The sequence below is a fragment of the Rhamphochromis longiceps genome, linkage group LG7, assembly GCF_057381845.1.
Source record: "Rhamphochromis longiceps isolate RC_006_pf linkage group LG7, R_longiceps_female_GT1.1, whole genome shotgun sequence".
NCBI classification, from domain to species: domain Eukaryota; kingdom Metazoa; phylum Chordata; class Actinopteri; order Cichliformes; family Cichlidae; genus Rhamphochromis; species Rhamphochromis longiceps.
The window spans coordinates 14,814,644-14,830,671 of record NC_140563.1 but is presented as its reverse complement, the minus strand read 5'-3'; the positions used below and the strand labels follow the sequence as shown (position 1 = coordinate 14,830,671).

General features: G+C 38.3%; 1 protein-coding gene and 1 long non-coding RNA gene across 2 annotated transcripts; both read right to left on the bottom strand.

Moving 5' to 3' along the window:
• Window positions 1–6,210: 6,210 nt before the first annotated feature.
• saal1 (serum amyloid A-like 1) lies at window positions 6,211–14,401 on the bottom strand. Its single transcript, XM_085412411.1, has 13 exons — window positions 14,270–14,401; window positions 12,138–12,337; window positions 11,890–11,991; window positions 11,184–11,267; window positions 10,989–11,068; window positions 10,642–10,701; window positions 10,446–10,561; window positions 10,114–10,279; window positions 9,867–9,949; window positions 9,567–9,752; window positions 7,447–7,604; window positions 7,246–7,338; window positions 6,211–6,579 (listed from the first exon to the last, which is right to left on the bottom strand). Exons 1-13 carry the CDS (start codon window positions 14,271–14,273, stop codon window positions 6,502–6,504), a joined length of 1,410 nt encoding a protein of 469 aa, XP_085268537.1. The 5' UTR covers window positions 14,274–14,401; the 3' UTR covers window positions 6,211–6,501.
• On the bottom strand, window positions 7,615–9,556 carry LOC146664998 (uncharacterized). Its single transcript, XR_014912550.1, has 3 exons — window positions 8,697–9,556; window positions 8,579–8,646; window positions 7,615–8,501 (listed from the first exon to the last, which is right to left on the bottom strand). It is a non-coding gene; the product is annotated as an uncharacterized LOC146664998 (long non-coding RNA).
• Window positions 14,402–16,028: the final 1,627 nt, after the last annotated feature.

The following is a 16,028-nucleotide window of genomic DNA, read 5'->3' as shown; positions in this document are numbered from 1 at the left end:
TAAGCTCCTTATTGCTTCCATGTAGAAGGTGAACATTTCTGCTTCACTGTGCAAACACAATATGCACACCCTGGGTAACAAAACACAGGCTGAACATAAACAAATCAGAATTTTATTAAGTTACATTATGGTAAGAAGCACTGAAACAGGAACTCTGTTGTTTATTTAGGGAGATGAAATAAAAATGTCAGTTAACCGTTTAAGTTCAGATACCCAGCTTTTTAAACCTAAGGATTTGTAATAAGTTAGAAGTTAAATTTCCCAATTTCCTCAATCCTAATTTTAAGAACATAATAATAGTATTTATTAGCAATAGGAAGAAAAAACAAAACCTAAAAAAATACACTATATATATATTTGTATATGTCTGTGTTTGTCATTTTGGTGCACTGCTAGAAAAAAACTAAACTGATTCAACATGTCATAAAATATGAAGGAATCAGCGCAGATCATTTTTTAAGAATAAATCAATCTCCATATGATGCAATTTAGACCTCTGATAAAAGTCTTTGTAATCCAGAGGCTCTTTATTTACACCACAATATGTTGAAGGTTATTAAGAAGACTGCTGCTGTGTAAAGCAATAAAGAGTGCTCTGGCAGGTATTGTGGCCACTAGAGAAATATTAATAGATGGAACATTTTTTTCCTCTGCAAAGTATTGTGTCTTGCCTCTTGAGCACGAGGAGAGGAAAGCAGCCTAATGAACAGTGTGTCAGTATCGTTCAGGGCTCTCTAACGAACGGTACCTTTCAAGAATCAAGTAAGACGGTGTTGCACACAGAGCACCGAGCACATCCAAATTCCCTCATAATATAATTTCCACAGATCTGACTTTTATGCTGCACAGGCCCTGTCTATGTCTTTGATGTCCTTGCATCTTGACAGCTCCAGGACCAGCTCCCCTTTGTTTAATGAGTGTCAGAGGCTATTAGAGTTCATGTTGGATCCAGTTTAAAAAGCATCGGTTTATCTGTCCCCTCCTGTCTTATGTTGGGAATATAATTTTCTTTTAAATCACGTTTAAACAAAAATCTAAACTCTTATTAACAATGACTAGTGGCTCGTGCCGTTTCTGCTTCACCACTCAGAGGGGAATTGACTCAAGATGCACTGAGATGCTTTAAGCCAACAAGGGTCAGAGAGTGCAGCATGAATAAGATGGCTCATTCTAGTTCGTTCTCCTGATGACTCACCTCTCTTATGTGAACAGTAGTCTCTTGATAATTAAGATGAAATGCTACAGTGCAACAATATAGCTAATAATAAACATCAATCTGAAACCCTGTTGTCCAGCTGAAGTATAATAATTATATTATTGGAAATTATATCATGAAAATTATGCAAAACCTCTTTTGTGAACACACTCATCACACAAACCTTCTAAAGTTTCAAGTTAAATGTGCAATTTTTGGTATAGTTACAGAAATACATCTACTTATACTCTTTTTTTTCTTGAACTCAAATACTCTTAGACTCAAAACAGATTTCTTCCAGCTTTTGATGAGGCTTTTCATGCTCTTCTAGAGTAAGATAATGAGACTACTCAACACATTAACACATCCGATTACAGAAACATAACCTACTTTAGAAGAAACCAGCCATGGGATTCTCTAATAGGCCTGCTAGGCTCATTGTGCAAGCACAGTTGTTTTTTAAGTTTCAAAGGAAAACGCAGCACATAAGTCACTGTACACACTCTTATTCCTGTGGTTTGTGACAGACGTGACTGAGCGCGTTAAAGCTGCATGGTAGCCAGTCTGTCCCAGTTCTGTTCCCTTTAATCAGAGGGATTTATTCACAGTGTCTGAGCATCAAGCTGCAAGAGATCTCTCTGGCTAATCTCACCCATGGCTATGGCTAACACGCGCATTATGTGTATTAGAACTTACTATATCTCACAGAGTGTTTGGAAAAAGAACAACACTAACTCACTACAATAACAATGAGCATTCATGGTGCACTCTCCAAGGAGAGGTCAGGGGTCACAGTGCAGGAGGTTTTGCTTAATGATACTTCAGCAGGGCAGATGCCACCTTTTGATGCACTGAGTCCTTCCCTAGTTTAGAAATACAAGGTTTACATTTGCACTCACATGATCAGTATACACCAACAACAGCTACACATACGCAGCACAGCAAAAACTACACAATAAAGAAGTAAATGCTGGAAAAAAACATGATCAAACATGCCTGTTTGTTTGGGATGCAATAAGAAAGATAAGAAACACTTCTTGATGCATTCTCAATCATCCAGGAAAGTAAATCTCCAAAAGTTGATTCTGTTCATCTGGACGTAGCGTTTTGTGGGAGAAACGTTTTGTGGGAGAAACGTTTTGTCACTCATAACGCTACGTCCAGATGAACAGAATCAACTTTTGGAGATAAGAAACACTTATTTATCATAAAAGATCATGATTAATCAAGATCTAACGAGGAGCTTAAATACAGACTGAATGTAACTATTTTGGTGTGCTATTATGTGCTAGCATTTATATACTGATATAAAGATTAACTACAACTGCCTGCTATGCTGTGCTGTGTTATATACCAGCGGTCTCCAACCTTTTTTGCGCCACGGACTGGTTTATGCCCGACAATATTTTCACGGACCGGCCTTTAATGTGTCGTGGATAAATACAACAAAAACTAGTACCGGTACTGGAAAAAAGAAGATTTATTCATAACACACGTGAAAAGACCCAGGAAAACCGAGTTAACGATCAAAACGATAACAAAATAACACCGAAAACCGATAAAAACCCTGAAAATCATACATTTCACACATGAGCCTCAACTCTCGCGGCCCGGTACCAAACGACTCACGGACCGGTACCGGTCCGAGGCCCGGGGGTTAGGGACCGCTGTTATATACGATGTAATTATAAATACATATGTAACCATTCACACTGGACACGTACAGATTTTGTAGAGTTAGAAAAAAAGAAAGGCAATTTACCCTTACAATTAAGGCTTTATTTAATATCACAGTAATTTGATTAGTTAATTGTGTGATTTTATAGTAACTTTATTTATTAATGAATCGAGTAATTTGTATTTTATTTGATATACAATTTTGTAATTTGACAGGCTTCAGTTCAAGTAAAGTACTGATTATTCTTCCTAAATAATAAAAGTTATTAATAAAGACATTATTGGAATTCGTTTAATGTGTTTTATTGAACAAACTCAGCCACACCAAATTTCTTTTAATGGTATATCAATAGTGAGGACTTGCATTTCATAGGAAAGCTCAGATACACGAGTGGGTATAAATTAAATAATTTGAGCGAATGTTTCTTTTCATATTGTAGGAAGATGAACGTTACCAGTGGGATGGGATATCTGTGCTCTCTTCCCAGCAGCTGATTATAAGACCAGTGTTTGAATTTCCAAATATCCAAGGTCTTCTAATAGCACTTCATCAATAGAATTCCAGTCTTTCACCTAATCCTGAGCTCTGTTTCAACAACTAACTAATCAGAGCAATGAATGGTCAGCTTGCGTACACTTCCTGTGACAGGGCTGCTTCTCTTTAATTAGCTCCATTTCTTTCAATGCAGAACAAACAGCAACATATGCCACTTGGTGACAGGCGTCAGTGTACACAAGAACCGGCTAGAGCTGCACCCATAAACACCTGCTGCATTCAAAACAGACGCGTTGGACGTGATGCAAAAAAATGATAGAGCATCACTGAACATGTTCCGCATGTTCTGTTTATTCTGGTGTCATATCAGATCATGTAAAAAACACAATTAGTTAAAGTGATGGCAATGGCAGTATTGCATCCCTAAATGTAACAGATTCACCAATACAAGCAGCTTAAAACATAATTCAAGGAAAAATATAAAGGATGTTTTTTAACACAGCACTTCTTGAAAAAACAAAAATATATTAATTAATTTACTTATGTGATACTAATTTATTTTATGAAATCATTTGCCTTCATATAAGCCTTTTACACTCTAATGATGACGTCCAGATCAAGGCAAGCAAATATAACTCTCATAGGCTGATGTCTAACAAATATGAAACACAGATTAATTCATTCTTAATTTATAATTATTATATCATTATATTTGAATTCATTTATTTGGTGATTCAAAACCTTTCCACCTCTCTATAAAAGAGATTGAGCTGCTAAGTAGCGCCCACGCTGTGTATTTTATCATTACAATATCCTTCCTTGATAACTTTATTAAAGAAGCACAAAAGGCGGTTAAGGCAAACGCAAATATCGTCGTAGCCACATCACTTTTTTGCGAGCAGCAAAGGTCAGAGGCTTTGATATCCAGGGATAACGTGAGGGGAACATTTTCATTGTCAATCTGTTGACAAGAGATAGAAAGCCAGGGAACTCAGGAAATGAACTGAAGGGGGCTTTGATTGCACCCACTGCATCACGCGTCTTTATTAACACGCCTTAACCAGGCGGATCTGAATAGGACGGGCCTTGGAATCAAAGGATGGGGACGTGACGCTGCACACGCATTCTTCATCCCTTCATTATCGCTCATCCACCCCCAGCAACAACCGCTAGAACAGTGTTGGGGCCATTCTGCACACTTGTGACAGCTCAATTATGATAACCCTGGCTTTAGAAAATGCACTTAAAGCACATTGAAAGATCAAGTCACAAAATCATAAAAATTAAACGTCTGCTGATTTTGACAAATTCCTTTTAATCTTAAATAGTCTTCTAATTTCATTGATGCGGTCCCTCAATTTAATGTTTAATGACTGTTTCTTGGTGTAGAAGAGACTTTTATTAACTCCTCAGTCTCTCAAAGAGAACATTTCCATGTCAGTGTTTTATGTCAGTGCTTTATAAAAGCCCTTTCACAGGACGTGACCTTAAGGTTAATCCAAAATTCAGTGTGAGGGAAAATGTTATGTCATTTAAAAGACCAACACATTTGTGGGCAAAAAACAAAGAAATCACTGACATCCAACATCAGGCTCAGACAGATCTGACATGCCTCAGTGCCAGTGATGTGTATAATACGCCATCCACGCAGCGAACAGCCTGCTGTGTTGTGTTCACAGAGTCGGATCATATCAACTCTACATGAAGAATGGCAGACCGACAATAAGGTTTGGCAGGGCAGCAGGAAACATCTGGGCTTCACCCTGATCTCAGTGACATGACACGCCTGGAAGCGAGGCTCCGAGACAGAGTAGCGAGCACAGTGCAAGTCACTGGCTACAAGCAAGCTTGACAGGCCAAGCGTGATTACACTCTAGCCATTTACAGCACAAACAGGTCATGACGTCTAGATCAAGACACTGGTTACCTCAACCTACGTGGATCATGGGTGTAGCTGACGCTCAAACACGTGTTTTGTTCTGTGTTTTCTCCCCCCACATAGGGCGATCTGTCTCACGTACACTCGGGATTTCCATTAGAAAGAGCGTTCACATCAATCCAAGCTTTAATTAAAAAGCTGCTATATTCACAGAGCCTTCCTGAGCTTTGCTGGAAATGCGCAGGTTCTCCTGCTCTTCTCAATGAGTGGGCGAAATGGGGTATTTGGAAACCAAATGAGTTCATTGTTGCCAGGCTCAAGCCTTTCATCTAATTTTATTGTCCTTACAAGAGTGACTGTCACCCTCTGGTAAACACTTGATGTTGTCATCAGCATTAGCATCATTACTCATATGCTTAAAAAGGTGAGCCCATATACTTATCTCAGTTTTATCTTAAATAAATATTTATATTTTTTAAATTTAATTATATAAAAATCTAGAATTAATCAAATATACATACATTTAGAATATTTAACAGTGCATTTTGAAGTATTTTAGAAGTAAGCATACAGGTTTGTTAATGTTTGGTTAGAAATTTCTTTTCTCAGCCTGTGAGAAGATATTTTCTCCTGTGTATGTTCCTGACAGACACAAGGAAAGAAAAAAGAAACAGTCAGAAGCATTTAAATAACCAAAGTGAGTTCATTTACTTATAACCAAATATATAACTACTACCTTATATAAAAAAAACACTTAAAATTGTGGTTTGACATTATTAAATTTTAGTGCCAGTTGGCTGTCTTAAAAGCTCTAAATTGTGTTGACTGAAGCTGAATGTTAAGAAAAATACTTTATTCCTAGTCTGGAATCAGAACGTAGTATTAATAATGACTTGAATTCCTCATTGCAGATTATTCAGCTGTTTTTTTGCAATTTCTACATGAAAAAACACTAAAAAAGGCTTAAAGACAAATTACTTTTAATTAAACACTGTCTGTAATTAAATACAAAAATAGTATTCTTAAAAAAGGCTTAAAAAAACAAACAAACCCAAACTTTAATTTTCCAGACTTAACTTAAAAGTAGCTTACAATATTCAAATACATGACAGTTTGTCATTCGTGATGTTGTCCTTCCAGTGGAAATGCAAATAGCTCGTTTTGAGGCAGGATCTTTGGAGAGGAAATACTGGCTGCTATAAAAAGCAGAGGTGAGAGTCTGAATGAGTGCTGAACACTGATCTGCAGGGTGCTTCAGACGGGACACTGTGTCCTTATCACATCTGCCAACTGGGGATCAGCCTCTGACAACACGGTCTGCAGGTGCTGAAACTGCACAAGAGGAGGAAGGGCAGGGTGGAAACATAATGTTTATTTTCCACAGGAGCTGTGGGAGTATGGCAGCAGTCCATCACACATCCTGATCTGACACGAGCTCTAAAATAAGTCTTTTGCTGTATTAATAGCATTACAGGTCAACAATTTCTGCCTACAGTTTACATCTGGACAAGTATTATGTGATGTTTTTTTAAATAGTATAGTAGTATTGTATCTTGAAAACCCACCAAAGGTATTAAAGTATTAGAAATTCTGAGCATTTGCTTTTTATACCCAGTGAAGAATGTCATTGTTCATTTTGCTATGAATAAATCTTTTTTCTCAATAAATCTTTTCAAAATAATATAAATTTGAATTTTAATCAGAAGGTTTTAGGATTTCATGATGAACTGTGACTCACTGTAACATACCTACAAGGACTCCAGGTCTTAAAAATCTGACTGTAACTCTGTAACATGAGTTCATCCTTCTCAAGTAAAAGCAATAAGTCTGTGTTAAAATATTTGACAAGTTGTCCCGTTATTTCTGACAAAACAACAGTTTGTTGTGTTTGTGCAAATGAAACCTCAGTTAACTTAAAACGGCCTAAACCCCTTTGAACGGTATCTATTCACATGTACGTGTCTCATTGTAAATTAACCATTTAGAAGGAGCACTTACTGAATTCTTAAACTTGGGAAGTAAAGTGGCAGCAGCTGCGAGGCAGGTTTTCTCTGTGAGGTAAACTTTCTTCACCAAATCTGCAACTGTGTCCTAAAATGGGGGGTAAAAAAAATCCATATTTAAACCTTGGTTTTTACTGGCTGCTGATTAAAATGATCTGGCCCACAAAAGTGAGCAAAATAAATCCCTAAATATTACCTTTTGAATGTGAATGAAGAGGTCAGCCAAAAACTCTGCTGTGATCTCTGCAACAGTCTCGAGGTGCTCATCTTTTTCATCTTCTTTGTTTGCACTGCCGTCTTTGCACTCATTTTGGTACTGGCATACCCGCAAGATGCTCCCAATGAGAGGCAAACCTAGAGGTATTCAACCAAAAACGCAGCAAATTAAAAAAAACAAAATAATGTTTACCGTATATTCATTCATCACCCAAAAAACTGAAACTGCACAGATGGGTCATCCTTTTCAAAGAGACTAAAGCCCAAACACTTCCACACAGTTTAATCTTTGTTTACTGTTTGCAGTTCTGGGGTCCGTTCTTCATACCTCGCTAAGTAAGTTAGCTGGATTTGATTGTTGACGATTTCGTGTGATCTTGGATCGTTCGGTTCTCCGAAGCTAATCCGGGACTTGCTGTCATAGCAACAGATCCGTAAGCGTAAACCTGCTCGGGAGCAGGCTTACTTTATGTAAACAGGATTAGATCGCAGCCACTCAGGTATGTCCGCTTCATTTATACGAAAGCAACAGTGACATTTTACCACTGTTTTACCATAAATAAATATTATCAATGTAACTAAAGATAATGCAGTACTTGATTCTTTTATTGATTTCATACAGATACATACAGGTCATTTCCTAAAAAAAGGGAAATGTACTATTAACATTCTATTACATGTATGTGATTATTACAGATGTAATTCATATTTCAGAGTAGTAATAGTAAATTACTTCGTGTAATCAAGATGAGAGACCACGGCTATAAAAGCGAAGGTGGATTTGGGAAGCCTGTCGCAGCCATGTCCTGTCCGTATACGCGAGCCACCCATTGCGGAAGGTGCAAGATTGATAAGGAGAGTTTTCAGAATTCAGCGTATATTGCGGGATAGACAGGATCCTTTAGCTCAGCGCGACAGTGTGCTCATAGAGAGATATCGATTTTCCCGTGAGGGTATTATTTACTTAACCAACTTGTTGACGAGGGGGTGCAGGACCACCACCTGTCTTTTTTTGCTCTGCCCTTTTCTTGGTTGCTGTGATAAACAAACAAACAGAGTATTCCAGGGTCTCTTTCCAAGAGACTAAAAGCAATATAAGCGATAAATATTACCATTCTGTAGAATATTCTTATATTTCACTTTTACTTGTTCCCATGTTCTAGTGGGTCCTGTTGTGGCTCTAATGTGAAAGAGGATATAATGTAATATAATATAATACATTTACCCTACCGCCTGCTGGTGTTGGCCAGAGGGGCCGATGGCGCGATATGGCAGCCTGGCTTCTGTCAGTCTGCCCCAGGGCAGCTGTGGCTACAACTGTAGCTGCCTCCACCAGTGTGTGAATGTGAGAGTGAATGAATAGTGGCATTGTAAAGCGCTTTGGGTGCCTTGAAAAGCGCTATATAAACCCACTCCATTAGTATTATTATTAAATTACTTACGAGTTTAATTTGTCAGCAACTTTCTGCCAGCCCTCTCTCCTTGCTTTTGCAGCCTTTGCAGTGTTCCCTTGCGTTTTGATTAAACTCTGAAACTCCTGAAATCCCTCACTCAAGAGTTCTTGCTCTGCTGCCGAAAAATACTGAGCGCGCTCCTTCGACATTTTCGCCGACCAATCAAAGGGTTGCCGATCAATGTTTCTACTATCGATGCGTAGCCCCTGTTAAGCCACCCAGTGATCTCACATTACTTCATCCAGCTATACTAATCATCAACAACAGGTGTGTTTGGAGAACCGGAATAGCGAGCTCAAAGTTGGCGCGATGATTTGATCTTGGATGTAGTAAGCGAGGTACGAAGAACGGACCCCTGCTCACAGCTTAATGAGCTCAGCTGAATGTTTGTGAACACTGGTGACCTCTGGTGGTGTTTTAGGCTTCAATATGACAACAGCTTAACAGACAGACAAGTCTAATTTTAGGATGGCACTGAAAATCATACCGTGATATACAGCAACATTCGTTTAAACTAATTATTCAAACAATGGGGTGACCACAAAATCTGCTTTCTTCACTTCCTGTATGGCTATCAAGAGGACTTATTATTATCGGCAACATTCTCTGTGCAGCTAAACATCAGTGTAGCTTTATGAAAACTTACTTGTGTCACTTTTGCTGCACCACTCATCGTGACATTTATAAAGAGCCTGCAGCACAGCAAGTGCTTGGACCAGAATGCTTTTCTGTTCATGCAGTACAACTGGAAGATCATTTGGTTGGCAGAGGTCCTCACACACGACGTCACAGACAAACTCCCACACAGATTTCCCCGGTCCATCAGAAGCAGCTAGAAGAAATACACAAAGTCTAATTTTAAAAGGCAACCGCTTCTCTATTGTTATCTGATAATGGTTTAAGAACAAGATTTCAATAAAGACCTTTTAGTACTGAAATGTCTCACCAAAAACCTGAATCCCCTCATCTATAGTTGTAAGTAACTGGAGGATATGAAGGTAAACCTCTAGGCCATTCGGACTCTCTGATCTGTGAAAACAATTTAATACTGTGGATTCTTGACAATCAACCTCACCTTTAATTTCACAAGTACATTGTATTTAGTTTAACTCTGCAGTAAGAGCCTGGTTAAATGATATGCGTCATCAAAAACAGTAATACAAATACTTCATAAAACAGATTCAGATTCCCACCTGAGCTGCTTGGCTGCTTCAAGAAGACATGAGGTCATCTCCAGATGGCTTTCACCATCATCCCCCTGCTCCTCATCAGGCTGAGCTGTGATCCAACTCTTCATTAACTCTTCATCAAGGTCAAACAATTTGTCAACTAGTTCTCCCACCTTCTCAAGCAGATCCGCTGTAAACACATTCAGTATATACTTATAATGGTAAGTTTACAACACACTCATGTCAACAATAATTATAAGCGTCACAGGGACTTGCAGTGTCAAACAATACAAGTAACCAGGTTATTACTGGAGAAATGGACTAAAACTGGAATTAAACAGAATAAAAATAAATACTATTGGTGGAGCTGCACATGATGAAACAGAGATTGGAGCGCACAGATGTGTGCTGTCGTATTCGCTGAAGCCACAGTGAACAGACATCTTTCTGAGAAAGACAGGTCAGCAGCAATCTGCAAACATCATGAGGAAATATGAATATTTCTCGTTCCGTTTCTCTATTTCACACGTCTACATAAAATGCAAATCTCACCTGCTTGTTTCCAGCAGTGTTGGAGGATCGGTATCTCCCAGAAGCAGCAGCACCACAGACCTGTGGACACAAAGAGTAGATTGAAACCCATTTATGTACAACAGGGGTGGGGAGCTCTGGGCCTCAAGGGCCAGTGTCCTGCAGGTTTTGGATATCACCCTGGGTCAACAAACCATTAGGTCATTACCAGACATCTGGAGAACTTGTTGAGGAGACAATTTAAACATTTGAATCTGCTGTGTTGGATAAAAGACACACCTAAAACTTGAAGGACACTGGCCCTTGAGGCCTGGAGTTCCCCACCCCTGATGCACAACATCTATCAAAGAACTTTTTTTTTTACCCACCCCAAGTCCTCATTTTGGCTCAAAGTCATACAAGTTTCAGGAAAACACGAAATATTCCCAAGGATTCCCACACTAATTTCCTAGAGGAAAAAAAGAAAGCACTGTATCAGAAATGTATTACCGGTAGAAAATAAATTAATTGTACAGGATTTATTCTGGTAGAGAAAGTATGCGTAAAAAAAGGATTTCACTCACTGTAAGTCGTGGACAACGTGATTTGGAAATCACTCCTAGAAGAATATCTGCAGCTTTAAATTCCTGCAGAAAACCAGCCACATCCTACAAACAGGTGGTAAATAAATAGTCAGTTAGTAAATATATAAACATTTAATTAATCACTTTTAACTGCAGACCATGTGAAAGCCAGGCAGGTAGAAACCAGCTTTATTTGCACTGCTTTGTAATTAAATTATTTAAATGCAAAAAAGATAGCTATTATAAACTCTGTTGTAATAACTCATACCAAAACAAGGTGTGATAAAACCAACTTGAGTTTGTTGACAAAACTACTTGCAGTAAAAAAATAGGCAACAGGTGAATTGTCTTGCCCAAGGACACAACGACCGAGACTGTTGGAGCCGGGGCTCGAACCGGCAACCTTCCGATTACAAGGCGAACTGCCAACTCTTGAGCCACGATCGCCATTAAACAGGACACAAGCTGTATGCATCATGTGTGACAGAGCAATATTTTAAGCTTTAACATCATTTGGTATTTGGAAAGTTTACCTGCAGAAATGCAAATTCTATTGTTATTTTTCAATTTTTCTTTAACGAGTAATTGATTTCTCTGTTCTGGGCAGTATACTTACCTCGATGCCACTTGTTCAAATGAAACTATTCTCCTTTAACAAGGAAAACAAACAGTGTGTGGTCTTTGGAACACAGAAGAGAAAGTCTACCTTATCCATTGCCATATCCCACACTCTGCACAAGTCTTCCTCCTCATCATCAGATAGCTGCATTGGACCTTCACAGCGCTCTTCTGAATGCTCTGTGACCATCTGCAAGACAATTTTACAGACATTAGCAAATGCTGCTGTAACACTGCACACTTTCACCTACCAAACCAGCAAACCGATGCATGACTTAAGTGCTGAATGAAACGTGCAATATTTATCACTTCAGTTTACATCAGCAGCCAGCCTACATGGATGAGATGAGTCAGGGTGCTAAAAAGCCAGTGCTTGCTGTAAACAGTGTCTCCAATGGCATCCACATCTTCGTCCTCCGCTCCATCTGCTGCGTCTGGGGGTGGTGATGGGTTACGGTCCATGATAGGAGACTGTGTTTCAGCTGGAGGGGATGAGCTCTCTTTCTCCACTTGCCCAGCACCGTCAGCACCACCATCTGAGGAAATAAACCAAGGAACGCATTACAGAAATGATGAAGGAGATTATCAGCCAATATTTTGGTGTTTCTGATTTCTACAAACTTCTCCGTAGCACTTGATGTAAAGGCTCAGTGATTATTCAGATCTCTTCAGATTGAAAAATTTAACATCAATAAGTGGCAGCAAAATCTAAGTCATTTTACCCCTTACTTCTGTTAATACCCTAACAAAAGCACTTGAACCTCTATCCACATATGTACAACTGTAGTTAAAAAGCTTGGAGTTTTAATAGCTACTTCCTTGCATTTACCAACTACAAAAAACGTACAAATAATTATCCCTGCTTGTATTACCTCTTATATAAAATACTATAATTCCCTGTACACACGTTAATCCAATTCCAGTCATTTTTGATTGTCAATAAGACTGTGTGACACAAACAAAATGTTAAAAATCCTGTTACAAATCATTAGCAATGGATATAACAATATAGTGCATTTTCCGTAAAAATGAGAGAATAGTTTATATTATCACCACATCGAAACTACTATTTATATTTTTACATTTAAATTAAATAATTAAAAATGAATTAAATATGGGCCTTACATGGCATTATCCCGTTGTGACACACATTAGCTGACCCCAGTCACGCAAGAGCTTCCTCAGCTATCATTACTGCTCCTGTATGATTGTTAGAAAACTAGCTTGTCTGCAAATATTGACTACAGAGTGTCCAGTCTCGGATCAAGTGTGCCATTAAGCTCATACAGAGATGCGTTGTTCGGCTTGTCGTTGCAGTGCAGCATGCTACATTGCAGATTTCCTCCAAAACTTCGGCCCAACACTCATAATGTGAAAGCAACAACTCAACTTGTTTGAAGTGTTTTCGGCTGGGCGTCGTGCTCCTTAAGTCTAGTGTTTTGAACAATGCATGAAACAATATATTTATAGATGTAAGTTGTAATAGCCGCATCTCTCAGGTCTGTTTCAGGCCATTGCTGGATTTTGAGTCAGTTATCTTTTTTTTTTTTGTTGTTGTTTGGGTGATTGATAGGTCACGTGTTAAGTGGCTTAACAAACAAAGAAACAAACAAGGAAAAATATTTCTCAGAAAATAGTCAGGTACAAAGACTGGACTAAACCCTTTCTCCTTGGAAGCAAAATATGGCCAGGATGGCTCAAGAATTTGGTAACCAATATATTTTAATAATTTTTGAGAGCCCTTTAAGGATCAGCTGCATGATAGATTAGAGATCGATTATCTCCACATATGTCCTCATATTCAGCTCCCAAACCACACCTAAAACCCCAAAGTGGCTGGGATTTCTCTGTTATAGCCTGCTTGACTGTTGTCAAGCCTCATAGATTCCCCCCCCCAAAGTCCACAGTCAAGGTTTTTCTTATTTACTCTTTTAAGTTTGTTAGGTTTTTATTTCACTTGTTTACTTTACCTTTCCTTTTCGTTATAGTCGTGCTTTAGTTTACGTTTGCCTTTTACATTAGACGTTTGCAATGAATCGCATTTTAAAGTGTGCCATATACGTGACAGCCACTGCGCTTGACATGCTCGGAGCATTAGAATGACGGCATACCTTAATTTTACAGGCATTTATCCGGACAAGGAAAAGGCAGCCAGCCCTCCTGGCACTTTGTCGTTAACGTAACGTTAAATGTACCGTGGCAGGGTTTGAATACAGTTTATAGTTCACCACACAAAGCTTAAACAGATTACAGTAAATCTTGTTGTATCATTTCAGTGTCATGCTAAATACTGAAACGCTAAATATCAAGAAACAACAAAGGCACACCCAGTAAAAGGTAAAGGTGGTGCTTATAAATACTAAATGTTGTCCATTTCACGTTCATTGGTTAAGCTAACAGCTATAATTAGTTATTAATGGTGGATTTCTATCTAACTTTCGCAGGCAGACGCACACTTTTTAACTCACCCATACTGACCGCTCTTGACTACCGTTATTAGCAGGCAATTAAAGGCAATATCATCGGATGCTTTTAACTTTTCCACCACAGCAAGCCGCTCGGTTGTTTCAAACAGCCTCCATTTAGTACTAGTGGGTATCTGCGCATGCGTGAAACCAGGACCAAGCTTCCTGCCACCCGCAAATAAATAACGCCATCTGCAGTGCGCAGACGGTACTACGTGTCCACATGTGAGAGAAGCGAAGCTGGTAGTGGATTGAATCTGCAAGATAGTGTCATATTTTAAAAATTATAAGTTGATTCTGAAAACTGTTGCACTTACAGCAAAAAACAAACAAACAAAACGCACAGAGAGGCTTGTAGCATGTCTCTTTCTCCTTCTGTAAGGCACCTTCCGCTAAACAGCTTCTCTGTCCATGAAGTTACATAAAGGGCTGGGTTTCACTGATTTCACTGATCTCACTGATTTCATTCGATTCAATTTTGACCCAGACAGTCAGAAATATTAAAATTCTGATCATTTATCAGAATGTTTCTGCAAACATGAGGGCTTGAACTCACTGTACACAGTAGTATCTAGGTTATTGGAATATCAATTTACTTGCTGAAAACATAAAACAAGTTTCTGTTGTATTAACCAAGGCTGCTTATTAATTTAATGCTGATTTGATGTAAAATCTCCAAATAATATTAGAATACATAAACCAGGGAAATTCTATTAAAATTTAAGTCCAGTCAGAGAAAGTTTCCTCAAAGAAAGGTTCAGAATATCATGATGCTCCACATGCATTGCAATGGAAACTTAAAAAAAATGTTTTTAATACTATATTTTTTATTTTTTTCCATAGTACACCAAACTATATAAGCAATACAAATGTATAATTTATAGATTAAAAAATGTTTTAATCTATAAATTTATCTTTATAATCTCAAATATATTACAAAATTTGATTCATATCTTAAGAGCATGCTTAAGTTGCTTAAGGACTTTATTTTATTGGTTTAAGCAGTGTTGAAACAAGTATCTAATGTTAAATAGTATTATGTAATCAGGGACCCACCTCTAATCAAAATTGTCTTGGAGTAATTTGATGCATGTACTGTCCTCCCTGAATCAACACAATGTATACTCATAGACAGGAATAGCAAAAGACTTCTCATCATGCAGCTGTCCTCACTTGGGAGTGGTTCAAAGCCCTGTTTGCACTAAGAAGAGCTTTGCGTGCAAAATAACATTTGATTAAACATGTGTTTATCTGTAGATACATCTAATCACAGATAGCTTGGTTACATCCCTGCTCACCAGAGGAATGACTGCACCAGCTTCAGTAATTGATGACTATACAACTGCTTATACTTGTACTTGTGACGCACAATGCTCAAAAACTCTTTGACTTTTGCATGTAGGCAAATTTGTAAATTTAAAGCAGTTTGTAAAAATGCACATTTCTTGAAATTTGTTGTTAAGAAGAAACAAAATACATCACAGGACATCTGTGATTTTTGGACAGTAGAAATTTAATAGTGAACATAAATCATCATAATCATTCTTTGGGCATCTCTGAAGCTGCCCATCTTTAGTTTTTCTCTCACCAAGTTACTGATCTTTTATCCCATACAATTATTTGGTAAGCTGGGCCCAAAAGCCAGATGTTTGGTAGAATTTGGTAGAAGGTGTTAAACGTAGCCGAATGTGTTCTAAAAGCAAACACAAACCTACTGTCCAGACTGTGTGTGAGAGTTGAAAAATTCGCAGCTTAAGAGGCC

Excerpts from the sequence above, each read along its gene's own strand:
- saal1 (XM_085412411.1), bottom strand. Across the intron at positions 10,702-10,988 it reads AGCCAAAATGAGGACTTGGG|GTCTGTGGTGCTGCTGCTTC; the intron begins GTGGGTAAAAAA and ends TTGTGTCCACAG. Across the intron at positions 10,562-10,641 it reads ACACTGCTGGAAACAAGCAG|ATTGCTGCTGACCTGTCTTT; the intron begins GTGAGATTTGCA and ends TGATGTTTGCAG.